At 40.5% G+C, this 16,320-nt stretch overlaps 2 protein-coding genes across 2 annotated transcripts; both read left to right on the top strand.

The window, feature by feature from the left end:
• The first annotated feature begins 1,522 nt into the window (after positions 1–1,522).
• On the top strand, positions 1,523–14,720 carry LOC126912067 (uncharacterized). Its single transcript, XM_050702289.1, has 6 exons — positions 1,523–1,568; positions 1,645–1,817; positions 1,909–2,012; positions 2,120–2,271; positions 2,421–2,611; positions 13,865–14,720. The coding sequence occupies exons 1-6, from the start codon at positions 1,523–1,525 to the stop codon at positions 14,651–14,653; spliced, it is 1,455 nt and encodes a 484-aa protein (XP_050558246.1). The 3' UTR covers positions 14,654–14,720.
• LOC126912129 (uncharacterized) lies at positions 9,181–10,157 on the top strand. The gene has a single exon (XM_050702658.1). The coding sequence runs from the start codon at positions 9,305–9,307 to the stop codon at positions 10,088–10,090; it is 786 nt and encodes a 261-aa protein (XP_050558615.1). The 5' UTR covers positions 9,181–9,304; the 3' UTR covers positions 10,091–10,157.
• Positions 14,721–16,320: the final 1,600 nt, after the last annotated feature.

Here is a 16,320-nt window from a genome sequence, read left to right as displayed (position 1 = left end):
TTTGCTGATAATACCTCTTTACCATTTAAACCCAAACGTAGAAAATGAGTCAGTTGTCATGTAAATAGTGCTCTCCCGAAATTAGTACACTGACACATGCGTGCTGCCATCTGAATAGGTGCGGTCATACAGTTGTTGTATTTCCTCTAAAGACCACTACAGAATCCGTTTGCACGGTTTTCGGTCACGGTTTATTTGAACGTCTGAGTTAGTTTTGGCCAGTCTCATCTAGTTATTTAAGAGATTGACGTGAAAAAGTGTCATCTTGTAACCTATTTGCAAAAAAATAAATATCTATAGAATTAGATTTCGTTTTCTGTCTATTTTGTAAGGAAACTTTTGAACATTACTCACGTAAATATACTGAGTAAAGCTCTACTAGTTTCGAATCTAAGATAAGCAGCGTGCGCATACGCGGTAACGTCGCGCAGCCTACGTGACGTCGCGTCAGTAGGCTTAGTCTTTAGGTTACGATAGCCGACCTTATCGCTTACCTAACGCGTTCTCTTCCAGGAAACGTTTGAGCATTATAAAATACCACGCTTGCTTTAGGCGGATTAGCAATTTCAAACTTATATTATATTGGAAATAATAATTCAACACTGGACGTTATTAATGCTTTGACGGCAGAAATTGTAGAACAGTAGATTTAGGTAAAAGGTACATAAATGTATTACGAAATTTATCGATCCCGAAAAAGCATTTGATCCTAGCGAACTGGCTAACCTCCTCTAACCTTAATTTAATCTTGGAATACCACATTGACTATTTCTTTGAATGTCTGTTCCATTGAGTTCCATTTAACAATTCGTTAAAATATGTCCTTTACAATTGAGTGGTCACACCTGTCGATCTATATGGATTCGGGTGCTGGGCCATGAGAAAGGCGGGTGAAAGAAGTTTGCCTACAGCAGAGATGAGGATGCTGCGATGGATATGTGGCGTGATGGGACTAGACAATATAATACACGGCTATGTAAATGAAACTTAAGAGCAGCGCTCTCTCGTCTCTCTAAATATGGGAATCTGTACATCCCAACATACATTCTGTCTGTATATGGAACTGAAGGCTTCAAAAAGCTTCTGAGCATTTTATTGCATTAATGAACGAAAACCAATTTAATCTTGTTTTCATCATACCTTATTCTACTGGTCAATTTATTTGTAATAACTTCTTTAACAATTAAGTCAGAAAGAGATAGCCACATATGACTAACTCAACCAAACTTGGTACACACATAGTATACTTTTCATCACGCTGCAATTGATGCGTTAGATAAGGACAAAATATACAATAGTGAAAAAGTGAGATAGCAAAACACAAAAGGTGTGCGTTAGAGAGAGACAGCGTATCACTTCTCCCCACCACGTATTGATATGTTGTCTTTAACACAATACAAGTTGTAGGCTAGCAGTTCACCCGTCACTTCGCCAGTTGCTCTTGTGACATCGCACTGTATAGTCGTGTACCGAGTGTGCATCAGTATTGAAATTAATGAGTTTGTTGAATCATTTAATAAACATGGTTGTCGAGAGTTTTAGCTGGAGTGAAGAAGTGGAGTCGGCCGGTATGTACCCGTAGAAATACTAAGGATTTTTTTAAATTCCTATTCGAAACAAAATCTAATTAATCTTTTCCCACAGATCCCATGATAATGGAAGAACAACGGGAGACTAGGAGAGACTCCGTCAACTCCATCGAGCCCGAGGTAAAGACTCCACAAACACCGGAGACTAAATCCTCGGTGGACGAGGAAGACGGAGCTTTAAAGGACTTGCTCCGGGTCGATGAACAATATTATCCCTTATTGGCCTTGGTATGTAACATTATATTTTCTTAAATTATTTTACTTACTAATTAATAACTGGGGACATGATTGTTAATTTATTGACTCATCTTTGTTACAGTTGGAACAATTTTCCCCTGAAGACGACGGCATCCAATTCAACATAAAGTTGAAACAGTTTGAGACTACAATGTCATCCATGTGTCCGGACGACTCGCGTGTGCAGTAAGTATTTATCTATTTCTTTTTTTTTCAAATTATATCTTCTACTAGTATCTTATTCTCATCGTGTCCCGTAAATATTACTAATAATTTTATTTTACTTTGTCTAGACAAGCATTCGCGACGTTCCGCGCGGCGGCCCTGCGGTGCCCGGTGATGGCGCGTAAGCTGGCCGCAGTGGGTGTTTCGTTCACTCGCCAGCAGAACAAGCCACTGCTTCGTAGAACCCTCCTTAATGTCGTCATGCAGGACACTTTCTCCAGTAAGTACCCTTTCCCAAGATCTATTTACCCCTTTGAATTCAGTTCACCCGGTTTTACCGCAATCCCCTCGAATTGAACTTCTGCTCGAAGCTTCGTAAAAACTTCTTAAGGAATATATCAAATAAATAATTGTCATCTTCTTCAACAGAACTGGACGTGCTACAGCGCTCAAATCCGCTGTTCCTCGTCAACGCTGCGAATCTGATGGGGGATTACTTCGCCAACGCTCGCCTCAGTAACGGCGACAAGCTTCACTTTCTAGCTGAGCCACTACTGCAATACTTGCGTGCTTTACTCGCCGCCCATGATACACGTGCACATCACAGTCTCGCTGCACAAGTAAGTTTCAAACGAACATTTATTATTTTGTAAAAAATGCTGTTTTATTGCCAAACACATACATTCATTGTTTAGTAACATTGTGACAGCTAAGCAGATTAAAATACTAATATGTAACTTTCTTTTGTCCACAGTTAATGCAAAACGGTCGCGAGCTACTCTCCGTAGTAGCTCAAGAGATGGACGAGCTCTCGGTCTCGATCCGTCTCCGTCTGCTCTCGCCCCCACCAGTCAGCACAACGTGGCTACTACTCTCCGCAGACCTTTGCCTCAACAAGTTTCTTCCCCTACCGACTACGCTGCAACAGTTTTACACCGCTCATCTGGTAACAACCACGGAAGAAAATGTCAGTGAAGCCAGCTATAGATGTTGGAAGAAAAGCCCCGAGAAGAACGAGAATAAACCAGATGCTGCGGCGCTTGCAGAAGAAGTCAGTCAAAGTATATCTCAGATTAGTCTGCGTAATAATGAGGACACGAAGCCTAAGAAAGAACCAATCTCAGTTAGCCAAGATACATGGACAGGTGATGATACCTTAAGGAAAAGATACGACCTTAACTCTTGGCGGCAAACAGAAGAGACGAGAATAAAGGCTAATGACTGCCAACAAGGGGGGGATATCTTCCAAAGTCACCCCGAAAGAAATGTGTCTCAGGCCCCAGAAAAGCTAAAATTAGGCCCTGGAGCCAGGTTATTGAGACTTAGAGCCCTCTCAAAGGAATCAATCTCAGTCAGCGAAGACACATGGTCGGGACCCGACTCCCGCCCGCCGCACATAAGTATGAGATCACGAAAGGGGAGGATTATTGGAAAGAAAGACGGAACAACAGCCAAGGCGACCCCAAGACGCCATGTCGCCGAAGTACCGCGCAGCGCCAAATACTGGGGCCACGACGACCGATGCGTCAACCATTATAGTTAGTAGGAATCACTATTATGTACTAGCACTGTAAATAATTATTAATTTAGGGAATTGTCCAAATGAAATTGTAATTTAATGTTATAATTTTTGTGTATATTATTTGTTAAATGTTTTAAATATTTCTAAAATATTCTTGTAATAATCAATTAATAAAATAATTGTTAGTAACTTCAAATTCGATTTTTCTTATAACATCCCTGATCCCTGACACAGCTAAGGAATACCAATTCAACTTTCTGTAGTTTCACCTCATAACAAAATCACTCAAATTTATAAACAACTACTTACTTAAAGTCAAAGTCAAAATTATTTATTTCAATTAGACCAGGAAGGCACTTTTGAACGTCAAAACAAACAAATAAATGAATATGAACTTAGCATTAGTCTAATTAAATTCGTAGCCCATGATGCTACGCCGTAGCAGGTGATACTACGGCGTAGCATCTGACGAAATAGACTGTAGTTTGCTATGAATTAAATCTTTATAACGAGATGTGCGAGGCCAGAAAAATCTTTCAGAACCGATTGAGATGGTGTCAGAACCATGAAGAACAGGTGAAAATGGATATCTTGGCCTCTCACCACTCGAAAAATCGACGGCGTAAGCGATGCCGGGGAAATAGCAGATCTGTTCCGTCAACATTTTACTGTTAAATCGCCATTGGGGTCCTCGCAGTCGGTGATCAATGTTAAGAACGGTGTAAAAATGGGTTTTAGGTGTACCACCAGAGACATGAGGTTAATAATCAAGTCAATGACTAGAGGTAAATCTCCCGGCCATGACGGGTTAAGCATTGAACACCTACAACATGCTGGACCCCACTTGCCGAGGTTGCTGGCTATGTTGTTTAACCTTTGTCTGAGCCACTCATATCTGCCTGAAGAGATGATTAAAACAATTGTTATACCTATAGTTAAAAATAGGACAGCTGATCTATCAGATATATAGACCTATCTCTCTTGCAACAGTGGTATCGAAGGTGTTTGACAGCATGTTAAATACACAGCTGACCAAGCACATTGAGCTCCATGATAATCAGTTCGGCTTCCGGAGCAAACTTTCCACTGAAACTGCAGTTCTGTGTGTCAAACATGCTGTCAATTACTATACCAAACGTCATACTCCGGTTCACGCATGCTTTCTTGATCTTTCGAGGGCCTTTGACCTGGTTTCCTATGATATCCTATGGGAAAAGCTTCTAAACACTAGTCTACCACCGGAACTCATCAACATCTGTAAGTACTGGTACGATAATCAGGTCAATGGCGTGCGGTGGTCGGGAAGCATGTCGCAATTGTACAGGTTGGAGTGTGGGGTGAGGCAGGGGGGATTGTCCTCTCCAACCCTATTCAACCTGTATATGAACGATTTAATTGTGGCACTCAGTAGCACACGGGTAGGTTGCCACATAGATGGGATTAGTGTAAATAACATAAGCTATGCTGATGACATGGTGCTACTGAGTGCATCGGTATGTGGTATTAAAAAACTACTGGCCATTTGTGAGGCATATGCCAAGCGACATGGTTTAAAATACAATCCACTCAAAAGTGAGGTCATGGTCTTTGAGGCCAGAGGAAATAGTACAGGTGACGTGTTTCCTAACATCATGCTTAATGGTACAGCCTTGCGTAGGGTGTCTAAATTCAAATATCTAGGACACATGCTTACCTCTGACCTCAAGGACAATGAGGACATCGAGAGGGAACGGAGGGCGCTGGCGGTGCGGGCGAACATGGTGGCCCGCAGGTTTGCACGGTGTTCGACAGAAGTAAAAATTACACTTTTTAGATCTTACTGTACGTCATTCTACACGTGCAGCCTGTGGGCTGACTATACCCAAAAGTCGTTCGGTGCTCTCAGAGTTCAATTTAATAATGCGTTCAGGGTGCTGATGGGGCTGCGGCGATTCTGTAGTGCGTCAGGGATGTTTGCTGAACATCGCGTCGACTGCTTTTACACTACGATGCGTATAAGATATGCCTCAACAGCATCCTTAGCATGATCGCTAGTCGTCTGGATTGCAGTTACATCAATCACTGCAGCGCCATTTGTCATGGGGTGGCGCGGCGGTGATTGTTGTGTTTACTTTACTTATCTTGTTTTTATTTTTCTTTTATAATATGTTTCTGTATATTACTAACACTAGTCTATAAGAAAATTGTTACTAACTAAATGGACACGATGGTCTGAATTAAATAAATGATTATGAAATCTCCCTATTAATACTTACACTTGTTTGACATCACGAGCATTACCAAAGCCTTGTTCCAAAGTTTCCTCACAAACCAGATAGAAAACGAAATCTAATTCTATAGACAAGACAGTGGACGCACTTACACCCCTGTTTCACCATAATTTCCGAGAATATAGCGCACGCGTGAAGTCGGGGTGTATTGTTAGTACGTAGATAAGCGTGGGAAAGTAGATAAGGTGTAGTCCAAGTCTCATATATTGTAGTATTTCTTAAACAATGATCGATTTGGTAGTTTCTTAGAAACAGAAGCGATAATTGTTGTATGAGTACCTGACTAAACATTCCAATGTGATGACGTCATCGGTATCAGCAATTCCATATTCGCATACCATATTCATGACATCCGATCGCAAAATGTCCTCAACTTAAAAAGTCAAATTCGCATAATGATTTCTAGTCAAAATATTTGTTTCTCGAAATGAAAAACTCTCACTATGTAAAGTTCATAAAATGTCAAATTCACACAATGACAAATCTACGCAGTTTTTGCAGACGATGCATTGGGTATTTTTTGTGACTTATCCAAGGCGTTCGATTGTGTCCCTCATGGATTACTGATCAAGAAGCTATCCCATTATGGAATACGAGGCAACTCTCTGGATCTTCTTATCTCATACTTGTGTGATGGCATTCAGAGAGTCCAGATTAACAGAATGCTTTCCGCTGGATCTGTTGTTGAGATGGGTGTTCCGCAGGGGTCAATTCTCGGCCCAGTTTTATTTCTTTTTTATATTATAATGATTTGCCTTATCTTGTAAGGGATAACCATGGAATTGTACTGTTTGCTGATAATACCTCTTTATTATTTAAGCTCAAACGTAGAAAATGAGTCAGTTGTCATGTAAATAGTGCTCTCTCGAAAATAGTACACTGACACATGCGTGCTGCCATCTGAATAGGTGCGGTCATACAGTTGTTGTATTTCCTCTAAAGACCAGTATAGAATCCATTTGCACGGTTTTCGGTTACGGTTTATTTGAACGTCTGAGTTAGTTTTGGCCAGTCTCATCTAGTTATTTAAGAGATTGACGTGGAAAAGTTATCTTGTAACTTATTTGCAAAAAAATAAATATCATTTATCAGGCGCCTAGTGCGCCCACTGCCTTGTCTATAGAATTAGATTTCGTTTTCTGTCTGGTTTGTAAAAGTTTAAATAAATAGTAATGTTCAAAAGTTTCCTTAATTTTTGAACATTACTCACGTAAATATACTGAGTAAAGCTCTACTAGTTTCGAATCTAAGATAAGCAGCGTGCGCATACGCGGTAACGTCGCGCAGCCTACGTGACGTCGCGTCAGTAGGCTTAGTCTTTAGGTTACGATAGCCGACCTTATCGGTTACCTAACGCGTTCTCTTCCAGGAAACGTTTGAGCATTATAAAATACCACGCTTGCTTTAGGCGGATTACCAACTTCAAACTAATATTTTAGAAATTATAAATGCTGCTTTGCCGGCAGAAATTGTAGAACAGTAGATTTAGGTAAAAGGTACATAAATGTATTATGAAATTCCTCGACCCCGAAAAAGCATTTGATTCTAGCGAACTGGCTAACCTCCTAACCTTAATTTAATCTCGGAATACCACATTGACTATTTCTTTGAATGCCTGTTCCATTGAGTTCCATTTAACAATTCGTTAAAATATGTCCTTTACAAATGAGTGGTCACACCTGTCGATCTATATATGGATTCGGGTGCTGGGCCATGAGAAAGGCGGGTGAAAGAAGTTTGCCTACAGCAGAGATGAGGATGCTGCGATGGATATGTGGCGTGATGGGACTAGACAATATAATACACGGCTATGTAAATGAAACTTAAGAGCAGCGCTCTCTCGTCTCTCTAAATATGGGAATCTGTACATCCCAACATACATTCTGTCTGTATATGGAACTGAAGGCTTCAAAAAGCTTCTGAACATTTTATTGCATTAATGAACGAAAACCAATTTAATCTTGTTTTCATCATACCTTATTCTACTGGTCAATTTATTTGTAATAACTTCTTTAACAATATAAGTCAGAAAGAGATAGCCACATAGCAATTGATGCGTTAGATAAGGACAAAATATACAATAGTGAAAAAGTGAGATAGCAAAACACAAAAGGTGTGCGTTAGAGAGAGACAGCGTATCACTTCTCCCCACCACGTATTGTATGTTGTTAACACAATACAAGTTGTAGGCTAGCAGTTCACCCGTCACTTCGCCAGTTGCTCTTGTGACATCGCACTGTATAGTCGTGTACCGAGTGTGCATCAGTATTGAAATTAATTTTGTAATCATTTAATAAACATGGTTGTCGAGAGTTTTAGCTGGAGTGAAGAAGTGGAGTCGGCCGGTATGTACCCGTAGAAATACTAAGGATTTTTTTAAATTCCTATTCGAAACAAAATCTAATTAATCTTTTCCCACAGATCCCATGATAATGGAAGAACAACGGGAGACTAGGAGAGACTCCGTCAACTCCATCGAGCCCGAGGTAAAGACTCCACAAACACCGGAGACTAAATCCTCGGTGGACGAGGAAGACGGAGCTTTAAAGGACTTGCTCCGGGTCGATGAACAATATTATCCCTTATTGGCCTTGGTATGTAACATTATATTTTCTTAAATTATTTTACTTACTAATTAATAACTGGGGACATGATTGTTAATTTATTGACTCATCTTTGTTACAGTTGGAACAATTTTCCCCTGAAGACGACGGCATCCAATTCAACATAAAGTTGAAACAGTTTGAGACTACAATGTCATCCATGTGTCCGGACGACTCGCGTGTGCAGTAAGTATTTATCTATTTCTTTTTTTTTCAAATTATATCTTCTACTAGTATCTTATTCTCATCGTGTCCCGTAAATATTACTAATAATTTTATTTTACTTTGTCTAGACAAGCATTCGCGACGTTCCGCGCGGCGGCCCTGCGGTGCCCGGTGATGGCGCGTAAGCTGGCCGCAGTGGGTGTTTCGTTCACTCGCCAGCAGAACAAGCCACTGCTTCGTAGAACCCTCCTTAATGTCGTCATGCAGGACACTTTCTCCAGTAAGTACCCTTTCCCAAGATCTATTTACCCCTTTGAATTCAGTTCACCCGGTTTTACCGCAATCCCCTCGAATTGAACTTCTGCTCGAAGCTTCGTAAAAACTTCTTAAGGAATATATCAAATAATTGTCATCTTCTTCAACAGAACTGGACGTGCTACAGCGCTCAAATCCGCTGTTCCTCGTCAACGCTGCGAATCTGATGGGGGATTACTTCGCCAACGCTCGCCTCAGTAACGGCGACAAGCTTCACTTTCTAGCTGAGCCACTACTGCAATACTTGCGTGCTTTACTCGCCGCCCATGATACACGTGCACATCACAGTCTCGCTGCACAAGTAAGTTTCAAACGAACATTTATTATTTTGTAAAAAATGCTGTTTTATTGCCAAACACATACATTCATTGTTTAGTAACATTGTGACAGCTAAGCAGATTAAAATACTAATATGTAACTTTCTTTTGTCCACAGTTAATGCAAAACGGTCGCGAGCTACTCTCCGTAGTAGCTCAAGAGATGGACGAGCTCTCGGTCTCGATCCGTCTCCGTCTGCTCTCGTCCCCACCAGTCAGCACAACGTGGCTACTACTCTCCGCAGACCTTTGCCTCAACAAGTTTCTTCCCCTACCGACTACGCTGCAACAGTTTTACACCGCTCATCTGGTAACAACCACGGAAGAAAATGTCAGTGAAGCCAGCTATAGATGTTGGAAGAAAAGCCCCGAGAAGAACGAGAATAAACCAGATGCTGCGGCGCTTGCAGAAGAAGTCAGTCAAAGTATATCTCAGATTAGTCTGCGTAATAATGAGGACACGAAGCCTAAGAAAGAACCAATCTCAGTTAGCCAAGATACATGGACAGGTGATGATACCTTAAGGAAAAGATACGACCTTAACTCTTGGCGGCAAACAGAAGAGACGAGAATAAAGGCTAATGACTGCCAACAAGGGGGGGATATCTTCCAAAGTCACCCCGAAAGAAATGTGTCTCAGGCCCCAGAAAAGCCAAAATTAGGCGTTGGAGCTAGGTTATTGAGACTTAGAGCCCTCTCAAAGGAATCAATCTCAGTCAGCGAAGACACATGGTCAGGACCCGACTCCCGCCCGCCGCACATAAGTATGAGATCACGAAAGGGGAGGATTAATGGAAAGAAAGACGGAACAACAGCCAAGGCGACCCCAAGACGCCATGTCGCCGAAGTACCGCGCAGCGCCAAATACTGGGGCCACGACGACCGATGCGTCAAACATTATAGTTAGTAGGAATGTCTTGTATGTATGTATGTAAATAATTATTAATTTAGGGAATTGTACAAATGAAATTGTTACTTAAACCAAAAATGTTATAAATGTTGTTTATATTACTTATGAAATGTATTAAATAGTTGTAAAATAATTATACTTTAATGTAATGTAATAATAATCAATGAATAAAATAATTTTTGATAACTTCAAATTCGATATTTTCTATAAAACCCCTTATTCCTGACACAGCTAAGGAATACAAATTCAACATTCTGTAAGTTTCACTTCATAATAGACTCATAAACAACTATTAGCATTAGTCTTATCGTATATTATAGAAAAGGTTATTTTTAATTCGTACCACACGATGCTACGGCGTAGCAGGTGATACTACGGTGTAGTAAAATCTGACGAAATAGACTGTAGTTTAGACTTGTTTACACTTGTTTGCCATCACGAGCATTACCAAAGCCTTGTTCCAAAGTTTCCTCACAAACCAAAAAGAAAACGAAATCTAATTCTATAGACAAGACAGTGGACGCACTTACACCCCTGTTTCACCATAATTTCCGAGAATATAGCGCCCGTATGAAGCCGGGGTGTATTGTTAGTACGTAGGGAAGCGTGGGAAAGTAGATAAGGTGTAGACCAAGTCTTATATATTGTGGTACCTATTTGTTAAACAATGATCGATTTGGTAGTTTCTTGGAAACAGAAGCGATAATTGTTGTATGTATACCTGACTAGACATTCCAACGTGGTATCCGCTCACAATGTCATTTTCGCAAAATGATATCCAATTACAAAATATCAGGCGACGCATTGGGTAATTTTTGTGACTTATCCAAGGCGTTCGACTGTGTGTCCCTCATGATACACTGATCAGGAAGCTATCCCATTATGGAATACGAGGCAACTCTCTGGACCTACTTATCTCATACTCTGATAGGATTCAGAGAGTCGAAATTAACGGAAAAATTTCCGCCGGGTCTATTGTTAAGGTGGGTGTTCCGCAGGGGTCAAATCTCGGCCCATTTTTATTTCTTATTTATATTATAGTGATTCACCTTATCTTGTAAGAGGTAACCATGGAATTGTACTGTTTGCTGATAATACCTCTTTACCATTTAAACCCAAACGTAGAAAATGAGTCAGTTGTCATGTAAATAGTGCTCTCCCGAAATTAGTACACTGACACATGCGTGCTGCCATCTGAATAGGTGCGGTCATACAGTTGTTGTATTTCCTCTAAAGACCACTACAGAATCCGTTTGCACGGTTTTCGGTCACGGTTTATTTGAACGTCTGAGTTAGTTTTGGCCAGTCTCATCTAGTTATTTAAGAGATTGACGTGAAAAAGTGTCATCTTGTAACCTATTTGCAAAAAAATAAATATCTATAGAATTAGATTTCGTTTTCTGTCTGGTTTGTAAGGAAACTTTTGAACATTACTCACGTAAATATACTGAGTAAAGCTCTACTAGTTTCGAATCTAAGATAAGCAGCGTGCGCATACGCGGTAACGTCGCGCAGCCTACGTGACGTCGCGTCAGTAGGCTTAGTCTTTAGGTTACGATAGCCGACCTTATCGCTTACCTAACGCGTTCTCTTCCAGGAAACGTTTGAGCATTATAAAATACCACGCTTGCTTTAGGCGGATTAGCAATTTCAAACTTATATTATATTGGAAATAATAATTCAACACTGGACGTTATTAATGCTTTGACGGCAGAAATTGTAGAACAGTAGATTTAGGTAAAAGGTACATAAATGTATTACGAAATTTATCGATCCCGAAAAAGCATTTGATCCTAGCGAACTGGCTAACCTCCTCTAACCTTAATTTAATCTTGGAATACCACATTGACTATTTCTTTGAATGTCTGTTCCATTGAGTTCCATTTAACAATTCGTTAAAATATGTCCTTTACAATTGAGTGGTCACACCTGTCGATCTATATGGATTCGGGTGCTGGGCCATGAGAAAGGCGGGTGAAAGAAGTTTGCCTACAGCAGAGATGAGGATGCTGCGATGGATATGTGGCGTGATGGGACTAGACAATATAATACACGGCTATGTAAATGAAACTTAAGAGCAGCGCTCTCTCGTCTCTCTAAATATGGGAATCTGTACATCCCAACATACATTCTGTCTGTATATGGAACTGAAGGCTTCAAAAAGCTTCTGAGCATTTTATTGCATTAATGAACGAAAACCAATTTAATCTTGTTTTCATCATACCTTATTCTACTGGTCAATTTATTTGTAATAACTTCTTTAACAATATAAGTCAGAAAGAGATAGCCACATATGACTACACAGCAATTGATGCGTTAGATAAGGACAAAATATACAATAGTGAAAAAGTGAGATAGCAAAACACAAAAGGTGTGCGTTAGAGAGAGACAGCGTATCACTTCTCCCCACCACGTATTGTATGTTGTTAACACAATACAAGTTGTAGGCTAGCAGTTCACCCGTCACTTCGCCAGTTGCTCTTGTGACATCGCACTGTATAGTCGTGTACCGAGTGTGCATCAGTATTGAAATTAATTTTGTAATCATTTAATAAACATGGTTGTCGAGAGTTTTAGCTGGAGTGAAGAAGTGGAGTCGGCCGGTATGTACCCGTAGAAATACTAAGGATTTTTTTAAATTCCTATTCGAAACAAAATCTAATTAATCTTTTCCCACAGATCCCATGATAATGGAAGAACAACGGGAGACTAGGAGAGACTCCGTCAACTCCATCGAGCCCGAGGTAAAGACTCCACAAACACCGGAGACTAAATCCTCGGTGGACGAGGAAGACGGAGCTTTAAAGGACTTGCTCCGGGTCGATGAACAATATTATCCCTTATTGGCCTTGGTATGTAACATTATATTTTCTTAAATTATTTTACTTACTAATTAATAACTGGGGACATGATTGTTAATTTATTGACTCATCTTTGTTACAGTTGGAACAATTTTCCCCTGAAGACGACGGCATCCAATTCAACATAAAGTTGAAACAGTTTGAGACTACAATGTCATCCATGTGTCCGGACGACTCGCGTGTGCAGTAAGTATTTATCTATTTCTTTTTTTTTCAAATTATATCTTCTACTAGTATCTTATTCTCATCGTGTCCCGTAAATATTACTAATAATTTTATTTTACTTTGTCTAGACAAGCATTCGCGACGTTCCGCGCGGCGGCCCTGCGGTGCCCGGTGATGGCGCGTAAGCTGGCCGCAGTGGGTGTTTCGTTCACTCGCCAGCAGAACAAGCCACTGCTTCGTAGAACCCTCCTTAATGTCGTCATGCAGGACACTTTCTCCAGTAAGTACCCTTTCCCAAGATCTATTTACCCCTTTGAATTCAGTTCACCCGGTTTTACCGCAATCTCCTCGTCCAGAAGCTTCGTAAAAACTTTTTAAGAAATATAAGTATATTAAATAATTGTCATCTTCTTCAACAGAAATGGACGTGCTACAGCGCTCAAATCCGCTGTTCCTCGTCAACGCTGCGAATCTGATGGGGGATTACTTCGCCAACGCTCGCCTCAGTAACGGCGACAAGCTGCACTTTCTAGCTGAGCCACTACTGCAATACTTGCGTGCTTTACTCGCCGCCCATGATACACGTGCACATCACACTCTCGCTACACAAGTAAGTTTCAAACGAACATTTATTATTTTGTTAAAATTGCTATTTTATTTCCAAAACTCATAAATTCATAGTTTAGTAATATTGTGACAGCTAAGCAGATTAACATACTAATATGTAACTTTCTTTTGTTCACAGTTAATGCAAAACGGTCGCGAGCTACTCTCCGTAGTAGCTCAAGAGATGGACGAGCTCTCGGTCTCGATCCGTCTCCGTCTGCTCTCGCCCCCACCAGTCAGCACAACGTGGCTACTACTCTCCGCAGACCTTTGCCTCAACAAGTTTCTTCCCCTACCGACTACGCTGCAACAGTTTTACACCGCTCATCTGGTAACAACCACGGAAGAAAATGTCAGTGAAGCCAGCTATAGATGTTGGAAGAAAAGTCCCGAGAAGAACGAGAATAAACCAGATGCTGCGGCGCTTGCAGAAGAAGTCAGTCAAAGTATATCTCAGATTAGTCTGCGTAATAATGAGGACACGAAGCCTAAGAAAGAACCAATCTCAGTTAGCCAAGATACATGGACAGGTGATGATACCTTAAGGAAAAGATACGACCTTAACTCTTGGCGGCAAACAGAAGAGACGAGAATAAAGGCTAATGACTGCCAACAAGGGGGGGATATCTTCCAAAGTCACCCCGAAAGAAATGTGTCTCAGGCCCCAGAAAAGCCAAAATTAGGCGTTGGAGCTAGGTTATTGAGACTTAGAGCCCTCTCAAAGGAATCAATCTCAGTCAGCGAAGACACATGGTCAGGACCCGACTCCCGCCCGCCGCACATAAGTATGAGATCACGAAAGGGGAGGATTAATGGAAAGAAAGACGGAACAACAGCCAAGGCGACCCCAAGACGCCATGTCGCCGAAGTACCGCGCAGCGCCAAATACTGGGGCCACGACGACCGATGCGTCAAACATTATAGTTAGTAGGAATGTCTTGTATGTATGTATGTAAATAATTATTAATTTAGGGAATTGTACAAATGAAATTGTTACTTAAACCAAAAATGTTATAAATGTTGTTTATATTACTTATGAAATGTATTAAATAGTTGTAAAATAATTATACTTTAATGTAATGTAATAATAATCAATGAATAAAATAATTTTTGATAACTTCAAATTCGATATTTTCTATAAAACCCCTTATTCCTGACACAGCTAAGGAATACAAATTCAACATTCTGTAAGTTTCACTTCATAATAGACTCATAAACAACTATTAGCATTAGTCTTATCGTATATTATAGAAAAGGTTATTTTAATTCGTACCACACGATGCTACGGCGTAGCAGGTGATACTACGGTGTAGTAAAATCTGACGAAATAGACTGTAGTTTAGACTTGTTTACACTTGTTTGCCATCACGAGCATTACCAAAGCCTTGTTCCAAAGTTTCCTCACAAACCAAAAAGAAAACGAAATCTAATTCTATAGACAAGACAGTGGACGCACTTACACCCCTGTTTCACCATAATTTCCGAGAATATAGCGCCCATATGAAGCCGGGGTGTATTGTTAGTACGTAGGGAAGCGTGGGAAAGTAGATAAGGTGTAGACCAAGTCTTATATATTGTGGTACCTATTTGTTAAACAATGATCGATTTGGTAGTTTCTTGGAAACAGAAGCGATAATTGTTGTATGTATACCTGACTAGACATTCCAACGTGGTATCCGCTCACGATGTCATTTTCGCAAAATGATATCCAATTACAAAATATCAGGCGACGCATTGGGTAATTTTTGTGACTTATCCAAGGCGTTCGACTGTGTGTCCCTCATGATACACTGATCAGGAAGCTATCCCATTATGGAATACGAGGCAACTCTCTGGACCTACTTATCTCATACTCTGATAGGATTCAGAGAGTCGAAATTAACGGAAAAATTTCCGCCGGGTCTATTGTTAAGGTGGGTGTTCCGCAGGGGTCAAATCTCGGCCCATTTTTATTTCTTATTTATATTATAGTGATTCACCTTATCTTGTAAGAGGTAACCATGGAATTGTACTGTTTGCTGATAATACTCTCTTTACCATTTAAACCCAAACGTAGAAAATGAGTCAGTTGTCATGTAAATAGTGCTCTCCCGAAATTAGTACACTGACACATGCGTGCTGCCATCTGAATAGGTGCGGTCATACAGTTGTTGTATTTCCTCTATAGACCACTACAGAATCCGTTTGCACGGTTTTCGGTCACGGTTTATTTGAACGTCTGAGTTAGTTTTGGCCAGTCTCATCTAGTTATTTAAGAGATTGACGTGAAAAAGTGTCATCTTGTAACCTATTTGCAAAAAAATAAATATCTATAGAATTAGATTTCGTTTTCTGTCTGGTTTGTAAGGAAACTTTTGAACATTACTCACGTAAATATACTGAGTAAAGCTCTACTAGTTTCGAATCTAAGATAAGCAGCGTGCGCATACGCGGTAACGTCGCGCAGCCTACGTGACGTCGCGTCAGTAGGCTTAGTCTTTAGGTTACGATAGCCGACCTTATCGCTTACCTAACGCGTTCTCTTCCAGGAAACGTTTGAGCATTATAAAATACCACGCTTGCTTTAGGCGGATTAGCAATTTCAAACTTATATTA

This window comes from Spodoptera frugiperda, chromosome 22 (assembly GCF_023101765.2).
Source record: "Spodoptera frugiperda isolate SF20-4 chromosome 22, AGI-APGP_CSIRO_Sfru_2.0, whole genome shotgun sequence".
NCBI classification, from domain to species: Eukaryota; Metazoa; Arthropoda; class Insecta; order Lepidoptera; family Noctuidae; genus Spodoptera; species Spodoptera frugiperda.
Note: the sequence above shows the minus strand (reverse complement) of the source record. Positions and strands in the feature narration are given on the sequence as shown.

Excerpts from the sequence above, each read along its gene's own strand:
- LOC126912129 (XM_050702658.1), top strand. The coding sequence starts at position 9,305 with ATGCAAAACGGTCGCGAGCTACTCTCCGTAGTAGCTCAAGAGATGGAC.
- LOC126912067 (XM_050702289.1), top strand. The coding sequence starts at position 1,523 with ATGGTTGTCGAGAGTTTTAGCTGGAGTGAAGAAGTGGAGTCGGCCG. Across the intron at positions 1,818-1,908 it reads ATTATCCCTTATTGGCCTTG|TTGGAACAATTTTCCCCTGA; the intron begins GTATGTAACATT and ends TCTTTGTTACAG. Across the intron at positions 2,272-2,420 it reads CATGCAGGACACTTTCTCCA|AACTGGACGTGCTACAGCGC; the intron begins GTAAGTACCCTT and ends CTTCTTCAACAG.